The sequence below is a fragment of the Mesoplodon bidens genome, assembly GCF_964165515.1.
Source record: "Mesoplodon bidens genome assembly, contig: HAP1_SCAFFOLD_229, whole genome shotgun sequence".
Classification (NCBI taxonomy): Eukaryota; Metazoa; Chordata; class Mammalia; order Artiodactyla; family Ziphiidae; genus Mesoplodon; species Mesoplodon bidens.
Window position 1 is genome coordinate 669,801 of NW_027672470.1, and position 10,005 is coordinate 679,805.

The following is a 10,005-nucleotide window of genomic DNA, read 5'->3' on the forward strand; positions in this document are numbered from 1 at the left end:
TTCAAATCACATGTGCACCCCACCTCACTCTGGTGTAGGGCATAGAAATAACAGCCTGAAACAGCAAGACCGTAAGCTGTTGGCTGTTCCTCCCTCAACACTAGTGTTATCAATGGATTCCTCATAGCTCTCTGATAGATGCATTGTCTGCTGGCTTTTGGAAGAGGTGGTTATTTAGTGGAGCATGAGATTGAGAAGCAAAGTGGGATCCAACATTTTGTGAGGCTGAGATATGACAGAGCCCTAGGCTATGCCCACCATGATGGCCTGAATTAGTAGTTGGAATTGTTGCCCTAGAAGAGCTTTTCAGGGTCCTTCCCAAGGCCTCAAAGAGAGCCCAGTGCCGGGGCATGTTTTGCACCTCCTGTGTGGCTGCTTTGCGCCACCAGGTGCCTGGTGACCCTCACTGCCTGGTGGTTGTGGTTCACATCCTGCCCTGGGGGTGGGCAGGGGGAGGCCTGTGGTCTTGACAGACACTACATGAGCCAAGCCTGAATCTCAGCTTCTGCCTTGAGTTCCCGTGTCCACCCGCTCTGAAATCCTGCAGTGGGCTCTGCTGTTTCAGGCCCCATTTAATGTCCTTCCTTTCCCCGAAACATTCTTACAGCCCCTTTCATATTGATGATTCCAGCAATAACCACACTTCCTGATCTCCTTGAAGTCTGAGTCCCAGAAGCACTAGGGAAGGGGGCGCTCCCTTAGCCTGGGGTGGTGGTATACAGATCCACCTCCTCTCCCGGCAGGTAGTATTCAGAGTGTGGTGTTACCTGAGATGAAGGAGATGCAGGTAAACAGTTGCCACAGTGGCCAGGAACCCTAAGAGGAAGCCATTGTCTTCACCCTTTCTGGAGGGTCTGTCTTCTCCCAGGAAGAGGCTCAGAGAGATTCCTCAAGGCCTTGGTTCCATAACCAAGACATACCCGGGTGAGAAGTGGCCCTTCACTCCTGTTTCTCAGACAGTTCCTGCTCTCTCCCCCATCCCCTCACCTCTTTGCCCTCATTTAGCTCTTTGGCGAGCAGAAATATCCCATCCAAAAGGGCTGGGATCAGGGAACACGGCACAGAGCCTGGTTGGGGGCCAGGACAGCCGCCCCAGTCATCATCTGGAGATGGTCATGTTGTTAGCAGTTGACCCACAGAGAATATGACGGGGCCTGGTTTCTCACACAAGGACACAGACTAACCAGAGGCCTGGGGCTCCTTCCTGCCACACTCAGGTCGGAGCTCACCTATGAGCTCACTTCCGGGTGGTGTGGTGATCCCAGCCTTCTCACAGAGCCCTTTTTCCTTCTCCTCCCCAGTCCCATCCCACCAGAGGTCATCCCCACGCTGGGGCATCTCCTGGGCACGGATCCACACACGTTAAACCATCTCACCTGGGGAGAGTTTGTGTCCTGTTCGCCTGACCTTGGCATGCTGGTTGCTCACTTTGCTTTAGGATCTGCACACCTAGTGTGTGTAAGTATGTGTGTACTGTTGTGCCAGCTGTGTACCCCTCACTCCCTGGAGTACACTCATGGGCACACGACAGTGGGGACGTCAAGGATGCAATATTTATGGACTGCTGCATGATTCTTAAAAATGAATAAAACTGTTCACAAGGGAAGGAGAGCTATTAATTGCACAGTTGGCTTATTTGTGAAAGTTTCTGGCCGACTTTCTCCAGCACGCTTTTAATACTTTGACTCAATAACAACTCACACTGCAGAAATATAGAAGATCATGAGAGATTACTACAAGAAACTCTATGCCAATAAAATGGACAACCTGGAAGAAATGGACAAATTCTTAGAAATGCACAACCTGTCAAGACTGAATCAGGAAGGAATAGAAAATATGAATAGACCAATCACAAGCACTGAAATGCAAACTGTGATTAAAAATCTTCCAACAAACAGAAGCCCAGGACCAGATGGCTTCACAGGCGAATTCTATCAGACATTTAGAGAAGAGCTAACACCTATCCTTCTCAAACTCTTCCAAAATATAGCAGAGGGAGGAGCACTCCCAAACTCATTCTACGAGGCCACCATCACCTTGATACCAAAACCAGGCAAGGATGTCACAAAGAAAGAAAACTACAGGCCAATGTCACTGATGAACACAGATGCAAAAATCCTCAACAAAATACTAGCAAACAGAATCCAACAGCACATTAAAAGGATCAAACACCATGATCAAGTGGGGTTTATTCCAGGAATGCAAGGATTCTTCAATATACGCAAATCAATCAATGTGATACACCATATTAACAAATTGAAGGAGAAAAACCATATGATCATCTCAATAGATGCAGAGAAAGCTTCCGACAAAATTCAACACACATTTATGATAAAAACCCTGCGGAAAGTAGGCATACAGGGAACTTTCCGCAAGATAATAAAGGCCATATATGACAAAACCACAGGCAACATTGTCCTCAATGGTGAAAAGCTGAGACCATTTCCACTAAGGTCAGGAACAAGACAAGGTGGCCCACTCTCACCACACTTATTCAACTTAGTTTTGGAAGTTTTACCAACAGCAATCAGAGAAGAAAAGGAAATAAAAGGAATCCAAATTGGGAAAGAAGAAGTAAAGCTGTCACTGTTTGCAGATGACATGATACTATACATAGAGAATCCTAAAGATGCTACCAGAAAACTACTAGAGCTAATCATTGAATTTGGTAAAGTAGCAGGATACAAAATTAATGCACAGAAATCTCTGGCATTCCTGTACACTAATGATGAAGAATCTGAAAGTGAAATCAAGAAAACACTCCCATTTACCATTGCAACAAAAAGAATGAAATACCTAGGAATAAACCTACCTAAGGAGACAAAAGACCTGTATGCAGAAAATTATAAGACACTGATGAAAGAAATGAAAGATGATACAAATAGATGGAGAGATATACCATGCTCCTGGATTGGAAGACTCGATATTGTGAAAATGACTCTACTACCCAAAGCAATCTACAGGTTCAATGCAATCCCTATCAAACTACCACTGGCATTTTCCACAGAACTGGAACAAAACATTTCAAACTTTGTTTGGAAAAACAAAAGACTCCGAATACCCAAAGCAATCTTGAGAATGAAAAACGGAGCTGGAGGAATCAGGCTCCCTGACTTCAGACTACACTACAAAGCTACAGTAATCAAGACAGTGTTTTATGGGCACAAAAACAGAAAGATAGATCAATGGAACAGGATAGAAAGCCCAGAGATAAACCCACGCACATATGGTCAACTTATCTTTGATCAAGGAGGCAGGAATGTACAGTGGAGAAAGGACAGCCTCTTCAATAAGTGGTGCTGGGAAAACTGGACAGGGACATGTAAAAGTATGAGATTAGATCATTCCCTAACACCATACACAAAAATAAGCTCAAAATGGATTAAAGACCTAAATGTAAGGCCAGAAACTATCAAAGTCTTAGAGGAAAACATAGGCAGAACACTCTAGGACATAAATCCCAGCAAGATCCTTTTGGACCCACCTCCTAGAGAAATGGAAATAAAAACAAAGATAAACAAATGGGACCTAATGAAACTTCAAAGCTTTTGCACAGCAAAGGACACCATAAACAAGACCAAAAGACAACCCTCAGAATGGGAGAAAATATTTGCAAATGAAGCAACTGACAAAGGATTAATCTCCAAAATTTAAAAACAGCTCATGCAGCTCAATAGCCAAAAAACAAACAACCCAATCCAAAAATGGGCAGAAGACTTAAATAGGCATTTCTCCAAAGAAGATATACAGACTGCCAACAAACACATGAAAGAATGCTCAACATCATTAATCATTAGAGAAATGCAAATCAAAACTACAATGAGATATCATCTCACACCAGTCAGAATGGCCATCATCAAGAAATCTAGAAACAATAAATGCTGGAGAGGGTGTGGAGAAAAGGGAACACTCTTGCACTGCTGGTGGGAATGTGAATTGGTACAGCCACTATGGAGAACAGTATGGAGGTTCCTTAAAAGACTAAACATAGAACTACCATATGACCCAGCAATCCCACTACTAGGCATATACCCTGAGAAAACCATACTTCAAAAAGAGGCATGTACCAAAATGTTCATTGCAGCTCTATTCACAATAGCCCGGAGATGGAAACAACCTAAGTGTCCATCATCGGATGAATGGATAAAGAAGATGTGGCACATATATACAATGGAATATTACTCAGCCATAAAAAGAAACGAAACTGAGCTATTTGTAATGAGGTGGATAGACCTAGAGTCTGTCATACAGAGTGAAGTAAGTCAGAAAGAGAACGACAAATACCGTATGCTAACACATATATATGGAATTAAAAAAAAATGTCATGAAGAACCTAGGGGTAAAACAGGAATAAAGTCACAGACCTACTTGAGAATGGACTTGAGGATATGGGGAGGGGGAAGGGTAAGCTGTGACAAAGCGAAAGAGAGGCATGGACATATATACACTACGGAACGTAAGGTAGATAGATAGTGGGAAGCAGCCGCAGAGCACAGGGAGATCAGCTCGGTGCTTTGTGACCGCCTGGAGGGGTGGGATGGGGAGGGTGGGAGGGAGGGAGATGCATGAGGGAAGGGATGTGGGAACAGATGTATATGTATGACTGATTCACTTTGTTATAAAGCAGAAACTAATAAAAAAATAAAAATAAAATAAAAATTAAAACAATAAATACTTGGGAAGAAAAAAAAACTTTGACTCAAGACATGCTGGACATGGAGGAGTGAGAGAGGGCAAGGCGTAGAGGGAAAGACATGTTTCTGGGTGGGAGCTGGTGTACCATCCCCTGGGCACAGCTTCTGCGCAGAGGCCTGATAAGGAGCCCTCACCTCCACCCAACCCCCTTCAACCAGAGAACTTCCAACTGCTGCTCCTCAATAATTGAAGAGCAGGAAAGCTGGTGACTAGAGGTAGGCTGGGGGAGGGGAGGAGGAAGGACCACAGTCCACCGTTAGTGCGTCACTTAAAGGCTGGTGAAATTAATGGGGCAAATGACCCCAGTCACAGAATTTGGCAAGTCCACGGCTTTCCTGGGTTTCACCCACCGGCTCTGTTTCCTCGGCTATCTGGAAAGGAGGGAGAGCACTTGCGAAGAAGCCTCTGGAATGTCAGCTTCTGGGAATCTTGCTGAGGACGGGGCGGGGAGGGAGCGCTTACCGGGAAACACTGGATTACCCTAGCGGCCTTGGGGTGTCTGCGACCGGGGCTGCGGTTTCTGCGGACCTGAGCGGCAGGTGGCATCGGAGAGTCAGACCTGCTTGCGGGCACCAAGACGACACTCGGTCGGGAGACAGGGACAGGCCGCAGAAACGTGAGGAAGTGCCACTCGCAGCCCAGAGGAGAGGAAAGGAAAGCCCCAAGCATGCACCCAGCCCTGGCCCCCGCGCCACGGGCTGCGTCCCAGGAGCCGTCGCCACCTCTGAGCAGCCCAGATGGGAAGGGGGTGGGGCGGAGTACGGTTCCCGCGGCGAACTGCTCGCCGAGGGCCCCGGGGCCTCTGCGGGAGCGCCGAGCCGCGCGCCTCTCCGAGCCCTGCGCGGGGCCCTCGGGCGGGAATGCGCGGAGCCGGGACGCGATGGCGGGTAGGGGACTGGGTCGCGCGCGGGAGAGGGCGGCAGGAGGGAGCTGGAAGAGAGTTACCGCGTGAGAGAGCGGTTAAGAGCCCGCGGTCTCTTTGGAGATGCCCTGGCCAATGGCAGAAGCGGAAGCTGTTTATATGGGCGGGGCGTCGCCACGGCAGCAGGAGACGCCTTGTGAGCGGCTACTGAGTGCCGGTCCCTGGCCGCTGGCTTTCAGAGAGGCGCCGGCGGGCGTGAGTGGCGACGAGGATTGCTGGCTGGGCCCTCGAGCTGGGAGCAGAGAGCCGCGGTGAGGGTGGGCGGTGGGAGGAATTTCTTTGAGAACCTTCCTTTGGCCCGGGCTGCGCTCTGAGCCAGGAAATGGACGGGGAGGGCTGCAGGCCGTGGGAAGGGAGGGCGTCAGTACCAGCCCGCTCTCCCATCCGTCCCCGACGGAAGTGGTGGGCCCGGGGACTGACATCAGAGGAGTCTGGGGGACACTCACTTCCCGCCCCCTTATAACTCTCTGTATTGTTTCTTTCCTTCCCCTTGATCCCCATCCTAATATCCCTTTTCAAAGATCAGACGACCTCCCCCGCCCCCCGACCCGTCGTACTGCCCTCCTGGACTCTCTCGCCCCATTTCCATTGGTTGTGGACGGAGAGAGGGGGGTTAATTCCCCGCTTTGAGGGAGAAAGGGGTGGCCTCGCATGCCCCTACACTATTCCCTCGTTTGGCTAATTAAGTCTCCTCTAAAAGATCCAAGAGGAAAAGAGCGAGGCGAACCCCCTGTGGGTCGGACCCCCGGGCACACCTTCTGTTTCCCAGACCTCGGCAGTAAAAGATCCTCCCCAGCTGCAGGAAGGATTTTAGTAAGAGCCTCCCACCTCGCCCACACTCTCCCCTCGGGGGTGGGGAAAGAGGGCTCAGTTCCCGCTCTGGTCCCCGCAGGCACCACATTCCCTTTGGAGGAGGCTACCCCCGGATCGCGGGATGGAAGCCCGCTTCCGGGAGGCTGCGTAACTGAAGCCGCGGGAGTCAGCAGGCCGGAGAGCTCGGCGGCCACCCTCGGCTCGGCTCGTGGATGTTGACAGCCCCCTCGGAGAGTGCCCGCAGATATGGCGGAGAGCTGGCTACGCGTCTCGGGAGCAGGGGCAGCGGAGGAGGCCGGACCGGAAGGCGGCCTGGAGGAGTCCAACGCCCTGAATGACAGCCTGACCAGCCTGCAGTGGCTGCAGGAATTCTCCATTCTCAACGCCAAGGTCCCCGCCCTGCCTTCAGGGGACACCGACCCTCACGGCTACCACGAGCTGTCAGGCTCGGCCGAGCCGGGGTCTCCCCTGGCGGCGGACCCCGCCTGCCTGGGGCAGCCGCACACACCCGGCAAGCCCACGTCCTTGTGCACGCCGCGGAGCGCCCCCTCGGGGCTGCAGGCCTCGCCTCCCGACGACGTGGACTACGCCACCAACCCGCACGTGAAGCCGCCCTACTCGTATGCCACGCTCATCTGCATGGCCATGCAGGCCAGCAAGGCCACCAAGATCACCCTGTCGGCCATCTACAAGTGGATCACGGACAACTTCTGTTACTTCCGCCACGCTGATCCCACCTGGCAGGTAGGGAGGCACTCCCTCCCTCCCTGCCCATGCCCGCGCGGACTGGACTCACATCCCAGATCCGCAGGCCAAGTAGGCGCGGTACGGCCAGGGCCCCGAGAGAGGAAGGCCGTCCAGGAAGGACCTCAAGGGAGCCCAGTGCTTGGACTGCTGCCCCTTTGACTTCAGAGACGGAGGAGGGAGGATGTTCAGAGGGCTGCAGGGGTGCCGACATAGAGGTTCAAGTGGAAAGAACTTGTCCCTCATCCGGCAGGCTCAGCCCAAAGACCAGGGCTGAACTATGCGTGGACACAGCCCCCCAGGGTAGGTTGATGGACTGAGGGACACATTTGTGTCCCAAGTCCTGGAATTCCTACACACTACCCTCCTCAAGGTCAGTTTGTCAGGGTCTGACTGGAGGCAGAGCATGGTTGCTGCCCGGCTCTGCATCCCGCCTGCTTTCAGTTGGCTGGAGGGGCTCTGGGAGGGGAGAGGGGTGTGCTGCAGGGTGTGGTGGCCATCTGTGTCCCAGTGGAAGGGCTACGGGGCCTTCCGAAAGCTGCTGTGCCAGCCCCCACCCCAAGCCCTCCCTAGTTTCCTGCCTACACTCCTCCCCCTCTTCTCATCAACCTCCCTGCGGGGACAATTATCTCAGCCACGTGCTTTCCACAGGGGCTCTTTCCTCCCACACTGGCTTCATGTTCCAAGTCTCCGGAACCTGGCACAGAGCAGCCAAGGGGCCCAGACCACCATGTAAACCTCCCAGTCTTGCCAGGGCGCACTAGTCACCTGCCGGCCCCACCCACCAGGCCCCAGACCCCTGTGCCCCAGCGTGGTCTGGACTGTGCACCCAGGCGTGAACAAGGCAGGATGGTGATTCAGGCTGGGCACACACTGCCCTCAGCCTCTTCGACCATCAGGATCAGGGGCTCCTTGGGGACAGAGACCCTGAGGATGCACAGATCCTTCCCTGTGGCACAGGTCACAGGATCAGAGTTCCTGTGATCACAGCTATTCCACGTTTGCTTGGGCCCTGACCCTGGGGCACGTACCATTTGTAACCTTGGTGAGAAAGCAGAGACCCTCCACCACCCCCCACCCTACCCCAAGCCTGAGAGCCCCCAGGAATGAGTGCTATGCTCTTGGCTGTGTAATAATCAACTGAGGCCTCAGAGCCTGGGGTGGGAGGAGGGGGACATGGTGGGTGAGGGCCCAGGCCAGCAGGCGGCTCTACAAACAAGGAAAGTCATCAGATCCTCCCACACTTCATCCCCCACCACACACACACACCCTCACACCCACTCACTCATTTCACAAACAGAGAAGGCCAGCCAGGCCCAGGCAGAGGGAGATGGCCGTCCAGGACCTGGGGGAGCCAAGGCCTTTGACCAGAGGCCGCAAGCAGCGGGGTAAGGGAGGGAGGGCAGGACAGGCCGGCACTGAGAACCACCCTGCGGCTCAGGGCTCGGATGACTGAGCAGGCAGATGTCCTGGCAAATGGGAACAAAAGCCCCCGACAGCACTCCCAGCTCCTGGTGCCCCGTGGCGGGTGTCCCAGAGCCTCCCGCTCGGAGCAGCGCTTCTGTCTCCCCTGCCCCCATCGGAGAGAAGGTGGTGGTGGGACTGGCAGTGGCGCTAGGAGCCCCCCATCACTGACCCCACCCACTCTCCCAGCTGTCTTCCTTCTCTCCTATCTCCCTGTGTCCAGAACTCCATCCGCCACAACCTGTCCCTGAAGAAGGGCTTCATCAAGGTGCCTCGGGAGAAGGACGAGCCAGGCAAGGGGGGCTTCTGGCGCATCGACCCCCAGTACGCCGAGCGGCTGCTGAGTGGGGCCTTGAAGAAGCGGCGGCTGCCCCCAGTCCACATCCACCCGGCCTTTGCCCGCCAGGCTGCGCCAGAGCCCAGCGCCGCCCCATGGGCCGGGCCACTGACCGTGAGCGCCGAGGCCCAGCAGCTGCTGCGGGAGTTCGAGGAGGCCACTGGGGAGGCGGGCTGGGGTGCAGGCGAGGGCAGGCTGGGGCGTAAGCGTCAACAGCCGCTGCCCAAGCAGGAGGCCAAGGTCCCGCGGCCCTCCAGCCCCCTGCTGCTGACCCAGGAGGAGCAGGCTGAGCTGGAACCCCTCAAGGGCAACTTTGACTGGGAGGCCATCTTGGACGCTGGCACGCTGGACGGGGAGCTGGGCACGCTGGAGACCTCGGAGCTGATTCCGCCGCTGAGCCCTGCCTCACACGGGGACGTGGACCTCACCATCCATGGCCACCACATCGACTGCCCTGTTACCTTGGGGCCTCCAGTGGAGCCGGCTACCGAAACCCTGGACTTTGATGAGATCTTCCTGGCCCCATCCTTCCTGGAGCACCCCTGGGACGAGAGCACCCGTAGCTCCCTGCCCCCCGAGCCCCTCTTTGAGGCCGGGGATGCCACACTGGCCTCTGACCAGCATGACTGGGCCAGCCTGGCCGCCTTCTTGTAAGAAGCCAGGCCATGCCCCACCTCCAGACAGCACCGAAGTCTGGGCCCAGACTGCCCCCCTCCCCGCCAGTGCAGGCCCATGGACACCCTACCACCCAGGCAGGGGCTGGGCCAGGTCAACACACCAGGCCACACGGCCCCCAGCCCAGGCCATCCTCAGATTCTAGTCCAGCAGGCTGAGAATTGGGGCCCAGGACCAAAATTGCTGCCTCCGCTCCCCAGCCCCCCATACACACAGTGTTTCATTGATCCACTTCTTCCCTGCCCCAGAGACACGCTAAGGGCCCTGCACTATGAGAGCTGCAGCTTGGAGGGGCCCTGGCCAAGCTGGAAACATCAGTACAGGGCCCGCCCCAGAACACCTTAGCTTCAAAGCT

The 10,005-nt window shown here is 54.3% G+C and overlaps 1 protein-coding gene across 1 annotated transcript; it reads left to right on the plus strand.

Annotated features, from left to right (window-relative positions):
• Window positions 1-6,676: 6,676 nt before the first annotated feature.
• Window positions 6,677-9,629, plus strand: LOC308610140 (forkhead box protein J1-like; the record flags this gene model as incomplete). The annotated part of the gene is made up of 2 exons (XM_081259397.1): window positions 6,677-7,174; window positions 8,862-9,629. The coding sequence occupies 2 exons, from the start codon at window positions 6,677-6,679 to the stop codon at window positions 9,627-9,629; spliced, it is 1,266 nt and encodes a 421-aa protein (XP_081115523.1).
• Window positions 9,630-10,005: the final 376 nt, after the last annotated feature.